The sequence below is a fragment of the Arvicola amphibius genome, chromosome X (assembly GCF_903992535.2).
Source record: "Arvicola amphibius chromosome X, mArvAmp1.2, whole genome shotgun sequence".
In the NCBI taxonomy this organism is placed as follows: Eukaryota; Metazoa; Chordata; class Mammalia; order Rodentia; family Cricetidae; genus Arvicola; species Arvicola amphibius.
In genome coordinates, this window is record NC_052065.1 from 94,796,705 (window position 1) to 94,818,950 (window position 22,246).

Genomic DNA, 22,246 nt, shown 5'->3' on the forward strand with positions numbered 1-22,246 from the left:
TTGACAATATACCATGAACACCTCTTCATGCACATGGGTGAAAGTTCTTTACTAAAAGACATAGTGCTGGCTGCTGGTAACAAGAGTGACACCTAAAGGCAAATATCAGCACAAGGTAAAAGCACAGAGCCTGGCAAATGCCTGCCAGGGAAAGCAGGGTTGGCAATATTTCCCATCAAAGAAATCAGAAGGAAAGGCCAAAGGCATTAAACAAAGGGAGCGTCTTCCAAGTCCTTCTGGCCCCTGCCTCCTCCTCCCCTCACTCCCCTGACTCCCCGTTGGCCCCTGGGGACTACAGCATCCTGCGCAGCATCTCTCGGCATCCAGGGAAAACCTCCCATTCTCTGCCTCTTCCTCAGCTCTTCCTGCGCCCTCGTCACATCTGCACACTCTCTCATCATCTCCTCACTGCTGACATGCCTTTCCTGGAAGTCCTCCTGGGACCTCTTGGGAGAATCGTCTGTCCCCCTGTCTGTTTTTCGCTTGGCTTTCCGGGGCACGTAATCTTCAGCAGGGCGCTTTTCTGCGGCCTGCGCCTCGCTGGCTGGCTTGCCCTCCCCTTCAGACTTTCCCTGATTTTCTGGCTTTCCCTCAGCTTTCTGTTGTCCCTGTTCACCTGGCCCTCCCTCCTCCTCTAGCTTCCCCTGGCGTGCAGGCTTCCCGCCTGCGTCTGACTTGTCTTCGTCTGCATTTCCTCGTTCTTCTGGATTTCCTTCATCTTCCGCCCTTCCCTTGTTTTCTGGCTTTCCTTCATTTTCTTTGTAGAACTTTTCCATGTTGCGATGTTCCTTTGCCGCTTGTCCTAGAAGACAAAAAAAAAAAAACAAAACAAAACACTAAGGGCACTCCAGCTGGGCACAAGCGTTTAACAGTTGCTTTCCTTGATTCATAGCTCTGCCAACCCATCCTAATCCACCTTTCAGGTGGACTTTTACCCTTATTATTCTTTATCCTTTCCCTACACACTTCTTACATATACACATGAACCAACTTGGCAGGAAATTCCAAGGGTGTTTCTCCCTACCCTTAAAGCTCTTAAAGCGATGTGCTAAGAAGGAACCGCAGAGAATAGTGGTTTCTGAACTTCGTTCTGCCTCTGCCCACAGAGACACTAGCTGTGTAGTTTCAACTTACAAAGAACTGCAGGAATCCTGCAGGACATTTTATCTTTTTTTACCTCACCCTCTCACGTATTAAAAAAAGTGTATATAGATTTCAGGGGTGTTCTGATAGCCTCAGAGAACACATTCTTTCTCCTCATTTTAAAGCCTCCTCTTTAGCCTCACCAGCAATAAAAGATCACAACCTCTTAGGGTCTTGTCATGTGTCTTGAACTTGCAATAAGGAGAGTTGGAGATGGGAGGGAGGCAAGCAGTGGCCTCCCCAGCTTTCACTCTACTTCTGGGGGTGGCGGAATGCATTCCTTCTCCCACTAACCTGCACTGATACTGCAGGCCTTTCCTTTTCTTGGCTGGATTGGTGCCCACGACCACAGACCTGAAGACCTGTGGGAAGAGATAGGAATCAGGTGGTGAATGAAGGATTAGAAATCCGAATGACTGGCAAGTAGTACGTGGCGTCTTTGTCAAAACGTTCCCAATTCCTCCCTCCAATCCCATCACCCATTTCTCGGTGTTCTCGCATTTTCTTCCACACCTTCTCCTTCAACAGTTTCCCCTTTACTAGTCCCGAGCTATGGGACTGAAAAATGACTTCTAAACCGTTTCTCGGGGTCTGAATTTCCTTCCCAAATCTATTCTCAGTGACTTCACTGAAATGAGTGACGGGCAGGCCTGTGAAAGGCAGAAGGCTGGGCTGAAAGGTGCCGCTTCACTCAGCTCTCTCTGGACCAGTACCCCGCCCCCCCGCCCGCGCCCCCACCCCCGCCCCAGAGGCCCTTGATAAAGCGTAGCGGGCTATTTTTCTGAAAACGTAGCTAGTAGAAGGAGGAGGGGGCAGGGCAGACGTAACCACAGCACTTCACTCGCGCCTTCCTCCTCACAGACCCAGAAAAAACAGCTTTCTCCAATGAAAAGGACAAATTATTTCTGAATTCTAACATTTGGGTCTGCGATATCTCCTTTGAACCCTTCCTATTAAGAAGTCACCCCCTACCTGGGAACTGAGCATCATCCTAAACCTCTATTTTCCTTCTACGTAGCAACCCCCACCCTTGGTCCCCTTGGCCTTCCATTTTGGGCTCCAAAATGGTTGAGGGATGGAGAAGAAAGAGAAAGGGAGAATTCAAGCCTTGGCCTGGGGTAGTCCATCTTCCTCAGCCTGGAGTCAGGGCCTGTGCGCCCCCCCGCCCCCCCCTGCTCTGCTACCTAAAAGGGATTAGGCCATCACCACCCCCACTCCCCCGCTGTCCCCTCCCCCGCCCTCCTCCTCTAAAACGACATATGTCACTCAATCACTGTTCCGATTGGCATTCTAAACCTCCGATCTCCCTCCAATGACCCTGTCCCCGTCCCCATCCATTTCCTGCACCTGTAAAGGAGTATAGTAGCTGGTTTGGAATCACTTCTGGTCTTAGCCTCCTGTCATGCCTACCCAGCGTCTGCAGGCAGTGAAGGATTGGGAGCTATCCAGGAAAATGACTCCTTTTGCCATTAGCCCACGTTTCTCCAAGGATATAAGAACTGCTACCCCCAACAGACACAATCTTCTGCGTGAAAATGAATGGGGTTGGAAAGGGGGCGGTATCTTAAAAGCAGACAAAATCGTCTGCTCGGTAGCCGCTGTCCATTACCATCCCTCCCTCAGAAATCCCTGGTTTCTACCAACCTGCTGGGCTATAGGGCCGTTGCCCCCCCCCCTCTGTCGCTCACTTTCAAGGCTGCCTTCCTCCACGGAGATAAGGATCTGGTAGCTGCTGGTACCTGGAAGAGAGGGACTTCTGCATACGTCTGCTCCTGATCACGTGACAAAACGTCACCAGTGGGCTCCGGTCCCTAGTTCCCCTCCCAAGCATCAGAAAGTGCGTCAGGAGCCAGCCTACTTCCCCCCTCACTACCCCCACCACCTTCTGTCCCTTCCCCCACAGCATGAGGCCTTGTCATTCATTCTGTTACTTGCAAATCCCAGAGGCCAAATATGGTTCGTCCAGTGGCATGTGTTCAGTCCTGTGTGGTTATTAGAGAGAGGCTGCATCTTCTCCTACCACTGCTACCCCTTAAGATGTCAGAGGATTTGGGGGACCAGTTTTTTAAAATCCCAAATCTCAGCCACCGATGTTCGTTCTGCAGAGTCTTCTTTATACCTGCACATAAAGGGAACAGGGTGGATCCTTTGGAAGAGAAGCCAGTTGTTGAACAGAGATATTCTTTTTTAATAGTTTTTTTTTAATTTCACTTACTCTGCTGAACATGAGTTATTCTCATAGGCACAAAACTATTTCATTTAAAATAAAATGTATGAGATAGAGGGGGAAATAGGTTTTCAACTTTTCTACTCAGAAGACCTGTCCAGTTTGTAATTGAATGGAATTGGCTACGGACAAAATCCCTGTAACTTCTTTTCATGAGGAGCTGGTGCTGTCGTGTATTGTTTTTTAGAAATACACATTTACCTTTATGTTACCAAGCAATTGGTAAAGGATAGGAAATATCTATTGATTGACACAATGCCAGTTTTGAAAATTGGACTGTAGTTATTTCATTCACCTTGGGGAAAGGAAAGAACTATGGGGCCCAGGTAGCCCAGGTTATGGGGCTTGCAGAGTTTATCTCATCCATTCCTTGTGAAGAGAAAAGGAAGGTATCGCTTCCCTCTCCCTGCCCATGTTTCACAGCCTCTCCTCTTTTTCCTGCATCTGGGCACTTGAATGTGTTGGTAACTTCAAAAACTAAAATATAAAGTAAACTATGGGGTAGTTGACACAGGTGGCCAATTTAATAAATGCCTTTGATCCATTCCCTCCAAACTCCCACCAGGATAAGTCACCCCCAACAGAGAAGAGAGGAAGAACAGATCCCCCTCTATCCTCCTGCAGCTCAGGGTTACCATGAAGCCTGGAGAAGGAATTGCTGCAGGGAGAGAGCTCTCAGACCTGTCTACTTCCTGTGGTTATCCACAATGCTTGGGTAGAAGCATCCCTACACTGCCTTTTCCCTTCTACTTTACTAGGAAGAGATAGCTTGCAAGGTCTCTCAACTCTGTTATCTTAACCCCCAAGGTACCTGAAAAGTGCCTAGCCATCCTGCAGGGTTTCGGACTACAATCCATACTCATATTCTGGTACTTTCTGACTTGGTATTTGACATCCTGACCATACAGGTTGATCTAGGCCACATGTTCCAAACTGACCACCCAAGATAGTATACAAGGTGCAAAAGTGTAGGACTTAGTGGAATTGTATTCACTTTTGTAGGAAGATCTGTGCCATAGGATTCTAAAGATAATGAGGATACATAAGCAGGTTGACATAATGAGGAAGCAGGAACTAAGAGTTTGAGAAAAGAGAAGACACTGTGCATGAACACTACTGGGGAGAGGAGAAACAGAATGCTCACTTATTCCTTGAGTTCAGGCATTTTTCAAATTATGAAGCCCTTACAATTAAATTCAAAATTATATACATGAGCATAAAATATATAACTTTTATTTGATTTATACATTTGCTGAGAATAGACTCTGTTGGTTTTTACTTACTGTTCAAAGGCTTAGGCTGAGGAGATGACTTTGCGGGTAAAACCACCTGTTGCACAAACTTAATAACCTAGTTTGACTTCAATTTAATCCCAGAACACATATAAAAAAAAGCTAGATGTAAGTCTGGAGAGATGGCTCAGCGGTTAAGAGCACTGACTACTCTTCCAGAGGACCTGGGTTTAATTCCCAGCACCCATATGGCAGCTGACAACTGTCTGTAACTCCAGTTCCAGGAGATCTGACACCCTCACATAGACATACATGAAAACAAAACATTAATGCACATGAAATTTAAAAAAAAGAGAGAGAGAACCAACCCATACTAAGAAGACTGATGGCGGAGCTGCTGCAAGTTGGTCTAGGAACTCTAGATAGACAGCTTTCATGAGTTATCACGCACACTGGGGTAAGCTTTAAAAAAACAACAAAACAAGAACTCCTAAGGCGTGTTTAGAGTCAGAGACAGGACAATTGTCCAGAAGTCTGTGGGACAACTAGCCTTGAGCACACCGCATGGCAGAAACAACAAAAGAAGACTTGCCTCAGTCATGTGGATGACAGACTCCTTAAATCTCTCCTCTGACCTCTGCCATGGCACAAGCACATCCAAATTCATCCCAGATTCTCCTCTCTCTCTCTCTCTCTCTCTCTCTCTCTCTCTCTCTCTCTCTCCAAACAAAATAGAAATAAAACTTTAAATATTCAAAGGTGTATATAATATATAAAACAATGAAAGTCACTGGTCTAGAGAATGTATAAGTACACACATTACTTCTAAAAGCAGTTATCTTTATTGTTCTTTGTAAGGAAAATAGATATATAATATCAAATTAACAATGATAAAATATGGAATTCAGTAGTATGTAGTACATTCAAAAAATTGTACAACCCTCACTTCTACCATTATGAAACACGTTCATTAAGCCCTAAATAGCCCCTATGTCAAGTAGGCACAGTCACAGTTCTCTCTTTTCAGTCCCTGACAATAATTCATTTCCACTTACTGTCTCTATGGTTTAATGTAGTCTTTGTATTTCATATAAAATAAATTATTAAATACACAAACTTTTGATCTGAATTATTATCTTGCTTTACATAGTGATTTAAAATTGATTCACATTTTAATACATGTGATACTTCATCCCTTTTATAGGTGAATGTTTTATTGCATATTTATACTACATTTTCTTTATTTGTTCATGTGTTAATAGTGTTTGGGATATTTCTACTTATTTCTGAGAACACTGTAACAAAAAAACTGAAGGAAGGGTCTGTTTATCTATCTATCTATCTATCTATCTATCTATCTATCTATCTATCTATTTTCAAGACAGCATTTCTCTGTGTAACAACTCTAGCTGTCCTGGAACTAGCTCTCTCTCATAGACCAGGCTGGTCTTGAACCCACAGATATCTTACTGCTTCTGCCTTCTGAGTGCTGGGATTAAAGGCATGCACCACCACCATCCAGCAAGGAATAGTTTAACTTATAGTTCAAGGTATAATACTTCGTAGAAGGGAAATCAAGGCAGCAAGAACTTGCAACAGATGGTCACATTCCATCCTTGATGAAGAAACAGAGTGAAATGAATGCTTATTGGTGCTCAATTGACTCTCCATTTATGCAGTACAGGATTCCTGCCAGGAAATGGCGTTACTCACAGTGAGAAGTTCTTCTCATCTCAGATAAACAATCGAGATATGACCCACGGGACCTCATAAAACTAAAAAATTCTTTGGTATAGCAAAGTCAATAATAACTAACTAAATGAAGAAGAAGCACCCAGAGTGGGAGAGAATATTTGCCAGCTATAGAGGATTGATATGCAGAATACATAAAAAACTCAGAAAACAAAGTCACATAAAACACATGACCTGATTAGAAAAATGGGGTATAGATCTGAATGGAGAGTTCGCAAAGGAAGAAACAAAAATGGCTAAGAAATACCTTTAAAAGTGCTCATTATCCTTAGCAACTAGGGAAATGCAAACCAAAACAACTTTGATATTTCATCTTCTCTCAATCAAAATGGCAAAAATTAACAAAACAACTAAATACAAATGCTGCAGGGGATTCAGGGAAAAGGAAACCCTCATTCACTGTTGGTGAGATTTCAAAAGATGCAGCCACTATGGAATAAGTACGGAGAAGTTTCAAAGAACTAAAAGTAGATCTGCCATAAGACACAGCTATACCACACTTTGGCATGGGTCTAAAAGACTAGACATTCTACTTCACAGACACTTGTTCAGGCACATACATCACTTTTCTATTCACTATAGCTAGGGGATGGAAGCAGTTTTAATGTCTTTCCACCAACATATGGATAATGAAAATGGCATACATACTCATGGAATAATGTTTGACTGTAAAGAAAAATGAAGTGAGTGCTGAGGAGTTCCATCCGGATGGAACCTTCATCTGGCAATGGACGAAGCTAGAGACAGAGACCCACACTGGAGCACTGGACTGAGCTACCAAGGTCCAAATGAAGAGCAGAAGGAGGGAGAACATGAGCAAGGAAGTCAGGACCGTGAGGGGTACACCCAACCACTGAGACGGTGGGGCTGATCTACTGGGAGCTCACCAAGACCAGCTAAACTGGGACTGATATAGCATGTGATCAAACTGGACTCTCTGAACATGGCTGACAAGGAGGGCTGACTGAGAAGCCAAGGACAATGGGACTGGGTTTTGATCGTACTGCATGTACTGGCTTTGTGGGAGCCTAGTCTGTTTGGATGTTCACTTTCCTAGACCTGGATGGAGGGGGGAGGACCTTGGACTTCCCACAGGGTAGGGAACCTTGACTGCTCTTTGGACTGGAGAGGGAGGGGGAGGGGATGGGATTGGGGGAGGGAAATGGGAGGAGGGGAGGAGGTGGAAATTTTTAATTAAAAATAAATAAATTTAAAAATAGAAAAAGAAAAACGAAGCCCTTAAATCTGAAGATAAATAAATGCAACTAGAAAATATTACATTGAGTGAGGTAATCTAGATCCACAAAAAGAAATGCCCATACTCTTATTTGCTGCTCCTAGCTCTTAATTTACAGAGTTTATTGTATAACCTGGAACAACCATAGAAATCAGGAAAGTAGACAGAATTCATTACAGAAATCTCCACCTGGTAAAAATGCAGACAGCATCTTAGAACAACCCAGCTCCAATTTATACATCTACAACACAACCTTCAGGGAACATTGAAGAAGGGAGTGGAAAGATTATAAGAGTCAGAGAGAATCAGAATGTCTGCTGAGAGCTAGTGTTCTATATTTCTGATAAGGAAGCTGGACCCATGAAATGTCAACCCTATGGTTGGTTACTTTAAAAAGACCTGAAAATGACAACACCAGTTGGCATGTCCATGTGAATGGGAGAAATCTCAAAAATCCCCACTCTTAGATGAAGTTATAGCCAATTAATAGCTACTGTGGTGGTTTGAATGAGAATACTCCCATAGGCTCATATATTTGAATGCTTAGTCACCAGGAAATGACACTATTTGAAAGGATTAGAAGGATTAGGTGGTGTGGCCTTGTTGGAGGTAGTGTGTCACTGTAGATCAGGTTGTAGAACTTTCAACTTCTTCTCCAGCATCTTGTCTGCCATGCCTGCTGCTATGATGATGGTGGACTAAAACCCTGAAATTGGAAGCAAGCTCCCAATTAAATGCTTTCTTTTAAGAGTTTCCTTGGTCATGGTGTCTCTAAACACCAACAGAACAGTGACTAAGACAGCTACTAAGAGTTGGAGAATCAGTCTTCTCCAGGGACAGTCCAATGATAGATTACTCAGACCCAAGAGTCAGATGTAAACACATATACGTACTAGTGATATTAAAGAGACTCAGCAGATTATATTTATAAATTTGTGTGTCTGTAAGTAAAAATAATTAGAGAATAAGTGGTCATGAATTTGAATGAGTGTCATAGTGGGGGGACACAGGAGAAGTAGGAAGGAAGAAAGGAACAGAGAATGATGCAAATACAGTACTCTTATGAAATTCTCAACAAATAGTAGGTTTTGAAAATGATAAGCCTTTCTTGAAATATTTTGCATTTTTGAATTAATCTCAGGACCTCAGACATGGTGTGCAAATGTCTACCCATGAACTTTTCAAATGGCCTAATTTCCATTTTTCTTTTTACTTTGGGTTATGAGTTACTTAGACATATGTTAATTGCTCCCATTTTAAGATTTTAGCATTTTCCAGGGATTTATTATGATTTCTCATTAAATTTCATTGTGCTCTGAGAACACAGTCTCAAATATCATTAAGTTTGTTAGCATTACTAAGACTTATTGTATGACAGTGAATATGAACTACATTGGTAAATGTGCTGTGCACATGAAAATCACGTGGACATTCAACTGTTGGTGAGAAGTTACATAATCATCACATAGATTAAATTGGTTCATATTATTGAAGTCTGCTTCCTGTTTACTTGTTCTTTTAATATTTTATAGACAATATTTAATTCCTGATGTTGGCTGGAAATTCACTTATTTTTCATTGCACTATGAATTTTTGCTTCACATATTTTGAAACACTATAATATGAGAAAATTTACCACTTCAAATTATGTAGTGACTGCATTTATCCCTGGACTTCTATAATTTATTGTGCCAACTGTCCAATGATCAAAAGTTATCATTTCATGAATTTTGTCCAGGTTTTAAATTTCAGCTAAGGAGGTAAATCTAGTTCCTGATTCTCCATTTTCATCGATGCTACTTCATTTTCATAAAGGCAGCTTGATGTTTAAGTGTTAGTTAATGATGAGAGCTTTATTTCCCTTGTACACAGAATGGAGTTTTAGGCTGACTGTACACCTCTCTGCTTTAAACTAGAAAGTTCATTCCGCAACACTTTCTGGGCCTAAACAGTCACCCTGTATTCATTTTAGAATTTTTCCCAGTGATTTGCAAATTTCAAGAAAAATTATTAAGATATAGTGAGTGGAGGTGGGAGAAAGGCACCCACAGACAGCCTGAGTCCTCTTGGTCCTGACTGCCTGAAGGATTCCGCAGCTCTGCCAGGCACCTGCTTCACTGGGTGGGCAGGTGCCATTATGATGAGCAAGTATATGGTGGAGAAACGGGAGAGAAAGAGAGGCAGAGTGGTTCATGTGCTGTGGTAAGAGGCAGGTCTGAAGAGGGAGGGCAGTAAGGAATTAATATTGGTGGCCTGTTTGCCACCTGGGACCAGGACCACCTCTGGGACTGAGATGCTGACTACAGCCATTTCTGGGTCCATGGTCCCACCTCAGAAATGGTCTGTGTTGATGTTCATGATCCATGTTGCCGAAAAGGTCACAAGGATGCCCAGGGTCCATGCCACATCTTGTGGTCACTTTGGAGTCTGAGGGCCATGTCACTACTGGGGTCATGCTGATCTGAGTGGCCCGTATTGCCACCAGGGGGCATGATGATACAGGGACCCAAGCTGCTGGGGGAGGGGACATGTCTGAGTCCCTGGTCCTGAAGCAGCCAGGATCTCTGTTGATGTCTATGATTTCAGAAATCATTGAAGGCCATGGGGATGACTGGGGTCTGATCAGACACCACCCGAGTCCGTGCTGGTGTCTGAGGGCCACACTGCTGCCAAGGCCATGCTAACCTGGATGGCCTGTGTTGCCACCTGGGGCCATGGAGAAGTCTGATGTGCTGCCATATCTCTGGGTCCATGGCCCTACTGCAGTCAGGGTCTGCGTTGATATTGGTGGATCCTAGTAACTCTGAGGGTCATTCTGCTGAGAGGGCCATACAGATCTGAGTGGCCTGTGCTGCCATAGAGCCATGATGACATCTGAACCCAGGCTGGAGCTGGAGGGTCTGTGACCCTACAGCAGCCAGAGTCTATGTCGCTATCTCTGGCTCCTGATACCATCAAAGGCCATGCCGCTGCCTGGGGCCATGTTGGTGTCGGAGGGCCACTCTGCCTCTGAAGTCATGTGGCTCTGAGTGGCCTATGCTGCCATCTAGGGCCATGGTGACATCAGAGCCCAGGCTGCTGATGAGAGCCATGTCTAGGTCCTTTTTGCCATTAAAATATTCTTTCAGCCAAATATGGCTGCCCATGCCTGCAATCCTAGAACTCAGGAGGCTGAGATAGGATCATTGTGAGTTCCTGTTGAGTCTGGGCTGCATAGTGATTTCTAGGTTAGGCTGTGCTGCAGAGTGAAACCTTCTCTCTCTCTCTTTCTCTCTCTCTCTCTCTCTCTCTCTCTCTCTCTCTCTCTCTCTCTCTCTCTCTCTCTCTCTCTCTCTCTCTCTCTCTGTGTGTGTGTGTGTGTGTGTGTGGTTTTTTTGTTTTGTTAGCTCTGGCTCTGGTAGACCAGGCTGGCCTCGAACTCACAGAGATCCTTTTGCCTCTGCCTCCCAAGTGCTGGGATTAAAGGCTTGCGCCATCACCACCTGGCTGAGACCCTGTCTTAAAAACCACAACACCCACAGTATTTTCAACTATATCACGCTAAAAGCTTCAAATATGAGTATCTTTAAGATTAAATCATTCTTTCAGTTTGGTTATAGGAATACGTTTAAAAGTAAAGGAGTGAGTCTGTTAAAATATATTACATGACAAAATCACAATAATGGTGACTTTATGTTTACTGGATCAGGGTCAAGCCTCTTTTTGAACATTCTTTTTTCTCTGTGAACACCCCTAATCTTACTGCATGTACCCTGCCAGAATCTAATTGCCTATCTTTTCTTTGTAAAAAAAAAAAAGTGGAAAAAACGTATTATATCACAGAAATGAGACTCAAGAAAATGCATCTAAACTCTTAGACACTTTATATTAACTGCTGTCTTCATGAGTTTGCCTTATATTTCAAGTGCCTGCGAGAGGCTAGGACACTTCGGAATTAAGCACATGGTTTATATTGGGGGTTGTTACCTTTCATGATGGATATATTTACCTGTTAACTCCCCCTCATTTTTCCAAGTGCAACTGTTATGTTATAGTCTAAGGCATAGGGTGACAGCCATTGTATATCATGACCAGGTGACAGTCTTCAATGACTTCCACTATTTTACAACTTCTCAATATTGCCACTGTAATATAAAACAGACACAAACAATGTGTAAATGAATTAGCATTTGATGCTCCAATAAAACCAAATTCAAATTCTGTATTTTTATGTTACACAATATTTTGTCAACCGTCCTTAGAGTTTCCCAAATAACCAGTTGGCCAGGTTTGCTCATGAGTTATTTACTAACCTGTTCCAGAATCCTACATTTTAAGTTCAATTTTGCAAAACACTGGCATGCCTGGTATATGCAAGACTGTGGTTCACCAGCCAGCACCACAAAATAAAATCAGTTTCCCTAAGTAAAAGGTGCTTTTTTCATGTAATTAAAACCCTCATACACTGACATGATCCTCTGATGGTCAGCACGGCATAGACCCAAACTGTGTACATTCCTAAGTTTCAGGTTAATGTGGGCTGTTGTGAACAGCTGTCTCAGATTCGGTGAGCTGTTGCCTCATCCAGTTTTTGTAACCTGCTCAACTAAAGAGATAGTTGTCCCAGATAAATGGTCTTTATCAAAAAGAAACAGGAAGAAATCCAGCTATACACGTGGAGCAAGATTCAGCACAACAGGCATTTCAGAGAAATAGTGGACAATCTCTTGCTTCGAGGATTTGTGAGTATCTGTGAGGGTCTGGTGTACGAACTGCAGTCTAGTACACAGACTCTAGGGAAAGCATGGGAATAGCGCACGATAAAGAAGTGTGTCCCTACCCTTGGTCCCACAGGACCTTTGGAGTAGAGACCTCATCTCACGAATACCCCTAGGGACTGAAAACATTTCAGGGTATAGTTATGAACGTGCCAAGAGAATACAAACTGAAAAGGCTCACAAACTAATTACCTCATCTAGTTCATACAGCAGCCCTGAGGTGACTGTTATTCCCACCTTACCGATAAGCGTAAGGATCGATATTACTTATATTTCCCAGTAATAGATGCCAGATGGTAAACTAAATCTGAGATTATATCGCCAAATCTTTAAAATTATTTTATAAGGTTATTAAGGAATCATTTTTTTAAAAATTTATTTATTTCAGGTATGAGTGTTTTGGATGCATGTATGTCTGTAGCACATGTGTGCCTGGTGTCCAGAAGTTACCAGTCTCTGGGGCTGGAGTTACATATGGTTGTGAGCTACCCTGTGAGTGCTGGGAATTAGAGCTGGATCCTCTGGAAGAACAACCCTCTTAAGAGCTAAGCAATCTCTTAAGCCATCAAATTCATTAAGTAATGTGTTAAATTTTGAAAAAATAAAGAATGGAAGTTTTTTTCAGTTCTTCCAGTGATCAACACCACTTACTCCATTTATGTGACTGTTCACACATTTTTAAAATTTTATTTATTATGGACATAGTGTTCTACCTGCATGCATGCATGTATCTTCTACATGCCAGGAAAAAGCACCAGATCCCATTATAGATGGTTGTGAGCCACAGTGTGGTTGCTGGGAATTGAACTCAGGACCTCTGGAAGAGCAGCCAGTGCTCTTCACTTCTGAACCATGTCTCCAGCCCGTCCGTACCCTTATATAAAGAAAAATTAAGTAAAAGTACAGAGAATGCCTTTTTAATCTGCTTTATTAACTTCACAATATGTAATTCGCATCTTTCCATGCAACTGATAAATTCTGCTAACAACAAAAAAATTAAGACTGAATTAAAAAACACAAGTTTTAATTAGAAGCTGGCAGTAAGTGGAGACCCATGAGGAACAAGTAACATCAAAAATTTTACAACCGTACATCACAAACATTAAGTTTTGGAAGCAGGGGTCCCCGTATTATCTTCAGAGAAAATCAGGATTCAGGGCATAAGGCAAAACTCATCATGATGGTCATGGTGCGGGGGGTCAGTGCTAACCGCCCGCAGAGTATGGCTCATCTGCTTTTCCCTCAACTTCTCCATGAGATGTCTCACATCCTCCCCAAACCTTTCCCTGTTCTCCTCTCTCATCCTTGCCTGGGGCTCTCCGACCCTGTGCATCAGGTCCCATCTATAGTGCACGATGGGCTGCCTAACGCGGAAGCGCCTGCGATTTCCTCGAGGCGCAGAGTATTCGGCTTCAAGAGGCAGGACCACAGGCTGCTCCCTTTTCTTAGCACCCTGCGGCTTTTCTTCCTTTTCCTTCTGTCCCTGATGGTCATTTTCCATGTTGATATTTTTTCCTCCTTGTTCTTTGGACTCCATTATTCCTAAGAAGCAAGAGGAAAAAGGTATCTTGGCGGACTGATCAGCAATGAGGACGGAGTGCCTACTATGCACATTTCAAAATTCTTTTCCCCACCCAAGAGGCCCACGTGCTCTCTCGGGTGCCCCGTTCCAGCCCATCTCTCCCCAAAGCCCAGTTTTTCCTGCAGATCCATCTCCAAGGCATCTGCGTCATTAAAATGGAAGGCTAAGATGAGAGAGGAGGATAGCCTACTAGGGGGCAAGTTGGGCTCTGGGATGTCGGACTCAGCTTTGCCCAGGTCCCCTTTCCCCCTCTCGGGCCTCCAGGCCTGTCCCAGCACCCACCTGGGCCTATCTTTGCCTTCTCCTGGGGGGCGATGCTCTCACCACCAGGTGCGCTGCGAAGCTGGGCTCCTGGGACCTGCGAACAAACCAGGCAGGAGGGGGGTCGGTGATGGGATGGGGGGACGCAGGGAGGGGAGAAGCGAGGTCCCGCGGCGCCTCCCAGGGTACCCCCGCCCCAGCCCAGGTTCTTCCCGCCGCCACGGCCGCGCCCGCCCCGCCCCGCCGACCAGCCCTGGGCACCGGAGCTGCTGGGGAGACGGCGGGGGAGCTGGGGGAAGCTGTCGCGGGGCGCAGGCTTCTGCTCCCCGAGGGTCTCGGCCCGGGCCCGCCCCCGTCAGGCCGGCCGCGCCGCGCGCACAGAAACGGCCACCTGCTGCCTCGGCCTGCGCTGCGACAGCGGGGCCGGGGTCGCCGCGCCCCGACGACGGGCTCCGCAGGCCAGGGCCGCCGCCTCCCTCACCTGCTCCTCCGGCTCCGGCTGTCCGCGCTGTCCGGACCCGCGCTCTGCGCCACCAACCGCGAGACTGGGAACAGGTGCCTCAGCCGGGGATGGCGGGCTGGAGGGAGTGAGCCGGGGCAGGTCCAGAGACCCGGAGAGGGGCGTGAGCCTGCGTGGGCCAGTCACGTGAGACCGCGTCACAGGCCAAGCCCCGCCCCGGCCCCGCCCCTCCTCCTGCCCTGAGGGTCTTGCCTGGCAAAGTCCAGGCCCATTCCTCACCTGCTGGTCACGTTGCTGTCTTCAGCCTGGGCCCTGTCACTCTGAGCCCTGGGGCATTTCTTTGTCTGATAGAGATTGGCAGTGTGGGCTCCAAGGGCTGTTAGCCATTTCCCAGGTCTCTGGGGGATTGATTTTCCCTCTCCCTCTGCTCCAAGGTTGCCCCTCTTTTGACCTGCTGTCCCCTCAGCCACCAAAGTTGTCCATTTTCCCTTCACTAAAACGTGTGAAGAAGTTAGCCAGGAAAGAAGCCTATGTATATATATATTTTTTTCTTTTCTGTTCTGTTCTTGTATTTGGTTTTTTGAGACAGGGTTTCTCTGCGTAGTCCTGGCTGTCCTGGAACTCGCTCTGTAGTCCAAGCTGGCTTCGAACTCAGAGATCCACTTGGCTCTGCCGCCCGAGTGCTGGGATTAAAGGTGTGTGCCACCACCACCCAGCTAATTAAAAAAAAATATTAATGCGTTTCTATACTGTTCTTTCAGTGATAAATGAAAAGCATGCATCTTTTATATGTAATGATAGTTATGTGGAAGAGGAAGCTCTCAGTTTGAGAGTGGAGGGAGCATGGAAGGAGTTGGAGAGAAAGGACTTGGGAAGGAAAACTGGAGCAATTCTATTTAAATTAAAATTGTTTTTAAAGTGGGGGAACGACGTCTCTTGCCCATAAAAAACTAGCACTGGGAGAACTGAGACAGGAGGATCTCCAGTTTAACACTGGCTTAGGCTGAGGAGATCCTGTCTCATTTCAGGGAAAAAAAAAGAAATCATAGTCTTATTTGAAAAACAGGATTAAATTTGGAAAAAAACCCAACCATCTGTCTCTTCTGCTAAGTCATTATATAAATATAGACGCTACAGGCAGCTGCTGCTGTTTTTGGACCTTGGAAAAGGCCAGGGCAGCTGATGGCTCCCCTTGTGAGGGGCCCCTAGCCATGCGAGGCATTTTCATGAGGCGAGCCAGAATATACCGTGCTATAAAACTGTGTGAGATTTTCAGAATGAAAAGAAACGGCCAAGTCTCTTTCAGAAATGTCTGCTTCAAATGGTTCATATGTGTTTGCAAGTCAATGAGCATATATGTAAATAATCTTAGCTTATGGACAGTAAATCTATTTCCGGATGAGCTTTGGTGTCTGAGAGGGCAGCAGGAGGAAGGCATGGTGTCCTGGGAGCAGAGGACAGGGGAAGGCAATCCCCCAGAGTACTGGGAATTCAATGTAGGACAGTTTCGGGTACATGGTTACCATACAAAAGACACTTGTATTTTATATGCTGATGAGGAGCAATTGAAAAGTGAAATGTAGAAGTATCATTCGTATGCTTTATGAGCTTTTAATGTGAAATGTTTAGAAGTAAGCTGTATACTAAAACTATAAAACAACGATGAAAGGAACTAAAGACAAAACCAAATGTAAACCATACAACACTTATCTTTTTCTGGAATTCAATACCCCAAACTCATCTACGCATTTAATTTAATCAAACCCCCAATGCCAGCAGTTATGCTTTTATAAATTGCAAGCTTACATCTAAACTTTATGTAGAAAAACCAAGGGCCTAGAATAGATAAACTAATTTGAAGAAAAAACATCTAGAGAATTAATAACCGTGATTTTAAGGCTTGAGATGTCTTAGTAAAGGAGAGTGGTAGCATTGGAGTATTACTAAAGGAGTATTCCAGTTATACATAACTGGCTTACACATATACTGTCAATTCATTTCTTCACAAAGGTATCAGGATAATCCATTAGGCAAGGTATATTCTTCAACAAATGATTCTGGAAACAAATGGAAATTCTTCCAGGAACAAAAGAGGCCTTTTCTTTTTTCCTCTTTATTTATTCTTTGTGTCTTTCACATCATTCATCTCCATCCCGTTCATTTTCCCAACCCTTCATTTCCACCCTGTGTCCTTGTAACCTCCCTCCCAAAAATAAAATAAAATTTAAGATAAAAAAGAAAAAGAAAAAAAGAGAAGGAAAAAATCAGTCTCGTCATGGAAGCTGTAGTGTGACACAGTAAGTCCCACAGTAAATACTTTTGTTCATATATCTTTACTTGCAAGTGGTCATTGCAGAGAGTCATTGGTCTAGTTCAAGACTTCTGTTTTCTCTTATACTATTGATGCTGGGTGCTCACTGGGATTCCCTTTGGACATCCTGCTGTTAGGTCTTGTGTTGTGGAGATCCTGCAGCTTTGGGTCTGCAGGACGGGCCCCTTAATGTTCTCTAGCAGATCACAGATGGGGTGGATGTTGGGGTGGGTCAACACATAGCCCAGGTTCTGGACCTGGGTAGTGGCAGAGTTGATCAGACCACCAGCTCTCCCCTGTCTTTACCACCAGGGTGAGCTTTCCTGCGTTGTCCTGGCCAGCTCACCCCTTCCACCAATCAGCAAGAAGCAGGACCAGTTCTCCCACTTTCCTATCCTCAGGGTTGGATCTCTCACAACTACACCTTCAGGCCAGCTCTACTGTGCTGCCCAGGTGTGCTGTAGGGGCCAGTCTCCAGAGTGCTGCAGCTGATGAGGGGGAGGAGCAGTTCTCCTGAAGAGACGTTTTGTTTTATCTTTACTTACATAAATTTGTTTGAAGCACAACATAGGCATCAGTGTAAAAACACAAATTATATAACTTTCAAAATAAAACATTAAAGCATTACAATCTTAGGAAACAAAGATTTCTTAGATGGAATACAAATAACAAATCATAAATTAAAGTGAAACCTAAGTAATTGGAGTTGTCAAATTTAAAACATTGCCTTTGTTTGTTTGCTTGTTTGTTTGTTTTAAGAAAAGGTTTCTCTGTGTAGCCTTGTCTGTACTGGAACTTACTCTGTAGATCAGGCTGGCCTCAAACTCACAGAGATCCACCTACCTCTGCCTCCCAAGTGTTGGTATTAAAGGCATGCGCTACCACCGTCTGGCTAAAACATTGCCATTTAAACAACACAGGTGGCTGAAATCCTATATATACTGAAATCCCAATATATTGTCATAAAGGTTAAAATGTGCGCATATGTGAACTTTATAGACCTGGAAAACATATCTATATATTCAGTCATTTGATATATAAGGAAGGCTATATACTGTGACAGAAGGAGTTTCTTTTTAAAAGGTATTAGACCAACTAGCTAGCCCTATGAGAAAAAGCATGCACATTGATCCCACCTTAAATAAAACACACACATACACACACACCCAACACATTCTAGAACATTGGGTCTAGAAATGCAGTTCTGTTGGTAGAGTCACCCACCAAGCTCTGCATTTCAGCCCCATCACCACATTACAGCAGGCAGGGTGGTGGCATTGTCTTAGGATCCCAGCACTTAGGAGACTGGGACAGAAAGAACACAAGTTCTAGGGCATCCTCCATGATGGATAGAGTTCATGGACAGCCTAGGTGGCCTGAGATTATGTCTCAGATGGAAACAAGGAAAGGAAAAATTAACAAGAGCAACAACAAAAATCCTCTGAATCTGAAGTGGAAAGGTAGTTGTGTGGTTCTAATGTTACACAATGGAATGGAGCTTGCCTTTGAGGCTTTTAGATTAATTAGTTTTGTTAAAGGGGATACACCAGGAAGGAAATCATTATTAATCAATCATATTTGATTAATGCCATGATATTTCTGTTCATAAAATAATTCCATTAAAAGCACTAGAAAGGAAGCTACAAACTAAAAAAATTCCAGCATATACATCTGACAAATGACTAATATCCACATTGTTTAAAGAATTCTTAGATATGAGGGGCTGAGGGTATAGCCTACCTTGCACAATGCCCTGGATTCCATCCTCAGCACTACAAAAAGAAAGAGAGAGAGAGAGAGAGAGAGAGAGAGAGAGAGAGAGAGAGAGAGAGAGAGAGGAGGGAAAGAAGGAAGAAAGAATTTTAACAATTTAATAAAAAATAATAAATACAATTCCATAAAATGTAGGCAAATGTCATAAAACAGAAACAACTTAAAAGTATCTAAATAAGTAATTTGTCAAAATAAAGTCAATTTCATTAGTTTGTGATAAATACAAATTATAGACAAAATGTGATAGCAGCAAACACTCCCCAGAGTGTCTGAAATAAAGACAAAAACCGGTATTTTACAAGGATGTTGTACAACTAGAATTATCATTACCAGTTTGGCAAACCATATGACAGAACGTATTAAAAGCAAATAGATATAGAGTCTATGATCTGTCAATTTATTCTAGATATAGTATAATAAAAATAAGAGCACTGATCTCCTGGGACAGCTTTTGTATTTAATGAATACAACAGCACACATCTACATTTATTTTTTACTAATACATAAAATATAAAAAGCATACACACACACACACACACACACACACACACACACACACACACATATATATATATATATATATATATCAGTGGAGTAACAGGTTCCATTTTAGTAGCACATAGACTGAGTAATATTTAGATTAGGTTAAACATACCTCTATTCACAAACATTTATCAGCATTTTGTGTTTGAAAATTTCAAAGTCTTTTCTTCTAGCCCACTGAAATTTATATTATATTATTGTTTTCTGTAGAAACCCTGCTGTTGAATAACACAGCAGAAAATTTTGCTTCTCTCAAACTGTAAGTTAGCAACCCTTGATCAAATCTTCTCTATCTCTCCCGCACCTTCATCCCCCTTTCTGCTCTCTTACTCTCAACTTCTTCAGCATCAACTTTTAACATTTCAACATCTGCTAGAGATCATGCAGTGTGTGTCTTTCTATGCCTAGCTTTTCCCGTTTAATCTGATGATCACCATTTTCATCCATGTGAACAAAATTTCTTTGACAATATCCCATTGTTTTCCATGACAAAATACTATTAACGTGTGTGTGTGTGTATTACGATTTTTCTAATTCATCAGTTGACTGTCACTTAAATTGGTTCTATTTATTGACTCTGGCTAATGCTGCAGTGAACAGTGTGTGCAGACATCTCTGTAACTCATTTCATTTCCTTTAGACTATTACATTAGAAATCACTAATGATTTAATTTTTTGCATAGCCTCCAAACTGTTTCCCATAATAACTATACCAAAGTTGTAGAAAAAAGGAGACACTGGCATCACTCACAGGGTTGAGAGGTACACAATCATGAAGAACTGAGTTCAGGTCCCCAGTCTCCATATAAAAAAGGCAGGTGAGGAGAGTGAACCTGTAATCTCAGCTGGGAAGGCAAAGACAGGAGGGTCCCTTAAAAGAGTAGCCGGTCTCCATAAGTTTCTTCCTGGGTCCAGGGTAGAACCCATATACCCTGTTCATACTTTCCGGGCTATTTCAGACACCCATTCTCACATGGGAATAATCTCCACAGATCGAGCTCCAGGCTCCTATGTTATGCTGTGGCTGCCAGGGCCCCCAAACTGTGTTAACCCCTGGGACCATGGTCTTCCAAGACCATCATAATACTGGGATAAGATTAAGGCCCATGCTGCTATGTACTATTACAGAGGTGGACTCACTGTGGCTCAACCCAGGTGCAATCAATACCACGTGATTGCAGCTGGAGATAGAAATCTGAAAGATAAAACCATACGTCTTATCTCTGCAGTGGTTCTGTTTCAGAGGATCCATCTTCAGGCAGGACGGAGGATGGAAGATATTAGGATCTCCCCAGTACTCAGCACAAACTTCCAGAACAAAATCCTCTCCTTACCATCCTGTCCTGCTCAGAGAATGTGCTCTTGCTTCATGCGATGATTCCTTAGGATGAATAGTGTTCAGAAAGGCAACCCCTTGGCACTCCACGCTTGTGCTGAGTTTGGTAACACCCGAGCCTCACAGTCACATGGACCTGCACAATCTCAGAGTATCCTGAGGCCTCTGCCATAGAAAGTGATAGGAGTTAATATATGATTGCATCCCGCTGGAGTACATTTATCTGCCCAATAATGTTATTGTCATGGTAAATTATTAAAGCAAAAAAATTCTTGGCTGCAGGCAGTACTTTTACAACTGCCTAGCATGTTGCAGTATATTAATCCAGATTTTATTTATTTATTTTTTGCTGTGTGTGTGTGTGTGTGTGTGTGTGTAAGTCAGAGAACATGTTTTGTGAGTCAGTTCTCTCCTCCCACCATGTGTGGTCAGGGTGTCAAACTCAGGTTACCAGACTTAGCAGCAAGCTGCTTTACCCATGGAGCCATCTCACTCATCCTCAGTCTGGTTTCTTTTAGGAAAAATCAAGAAGCTATCAGAGACAAATAACTTTGTACCTTTTTTATTTGTCTCTTCTTGTAACAACCTTGCCTGTCCTGCAACTCACTGTGTAGCTCAAGCTGGCCTGAGTTCACAGAGCTCCACCTGCCTCTGTCTCCTGAGGACTGGGATTAAAGGCAGGCACCACCACCACGCAGCTAAATATTTATTTATGTATGTATTTTATGTATTTGAGTGGTCTATTTGCATGTATGTCGGAATGATAGAAGAGGGTATTGGATCCCATTATAGATGGTTGTGAACCCACCATGTAGTTGGTAGGAATTGAACTCAGGACCTCTGAATCTAACCACTGAGCAATTTCTCCAGCCTGTACCTTCCTTTTACAGGGTAATTTAATAGCAATTTTCTAAATTCTTACAAACGTTCAAAGTATTTGATACATTTACTTTATATTTTACAACCTATAATACAGAAAAATATCTACATATCTGAAAAGAATTATGAATACAAATGTACAACTTGTTTGGTAAAGTACTTACCTCCAGAGCAAAAAGCTCTGGGCTCATCTCCAACACCATATAAAACTGATTGTACTTGCAAACACTTAGAACCCCAGAACCCAAGAGATAGAAGCAGGAGTATCAAGTGTTCAAGGATGCCTTTTGCTACATAGTGAGTTTGAGGCCATCATGGGCTACATGAGACCCTTTCTTTTGAAAAACACATTTTTTTTTTTTGGTTTTTCGAGACAGGGTTTCCCTGTAGTTTCTAGAGCCTGTCCTGGAACTAGCTCTTGTAGACCAGGCTGGCATCGAACTCAGAGATCCGCCTGCCTCTGCCTCCCGAGTGCTGGGATTAAAGGCATGCGCCACCACCGCCCGGCTGAAAAACACATTTTTAGTAACACAAATGTGAGACACATTGGAATATACACAAATAAAGATTAATTGACTTACATAAATTATTACCTTTAATATAATTTATATAAAACAGTAGAAAACATACTGGAAAGGAGAATTTAATGAAAATCTATTAGGAAAAGGAAGATAAGGGAAATTATCACTGGGAACAATTAAGTCTTGGCTAATAGGAGTGATTCCCAAACTCTGGAATACATTCATACATTTG

At 43.2% G+C, this 22,246-nt stretch overlaps 2 protein-coding genes and 1 long non-coding RNA gene across 3 annotated transcripts; all 3 read right to left on the bottom strand.

Moving 5' to 3' along the window:
• Positions 1-206: 206 nt before the first annotated feature.
• Positions 207-776, bottom strand: LOC119805555 (transcription elongation factor A protein-like 5). Its single transcript, XM_038317518.1, has one exon. It carries the CDS (start codon positions 774-776, stop codon positions 207-209), a length of 570 nt encoding a protein of 189 aa, XP_038173446.1.
• Positions 777-13,445: 12,669 nt separating this feature from the next.
• LOC119805364 (protein BEX2-like) lies at positions 13,446-13,885 on the bottom strand. Its single transcript, XM_038317322.1, has one exon. It carries the CDS (start codon positions 13,883-13,885, stop codon positions 13,502-13,504), a length of 384 nt encoding a protein of 127 aa, XP_038173250.1. The 3' UTR covers positions 13,446-13,501.
• Positions 13,886-14,211: 326 nt separating this feature from the next.
• On the bottom strand, positions 14,212-15,068 carry LOC119805365. The gene is made up of 3 exons (XR_005283902.1): positions 14,931-15,068; positions 14,673-14,820; positions 14,212-14,288 (listed from the first exon to the last, which is right to left on the bottom strand). It is a non-coding gene; the product is annotated as an uncharacterized LOC119805365 (long non-coding RNA).
• Positions 15,069-22,246: the final 7,178 nt, after the last annotated feature.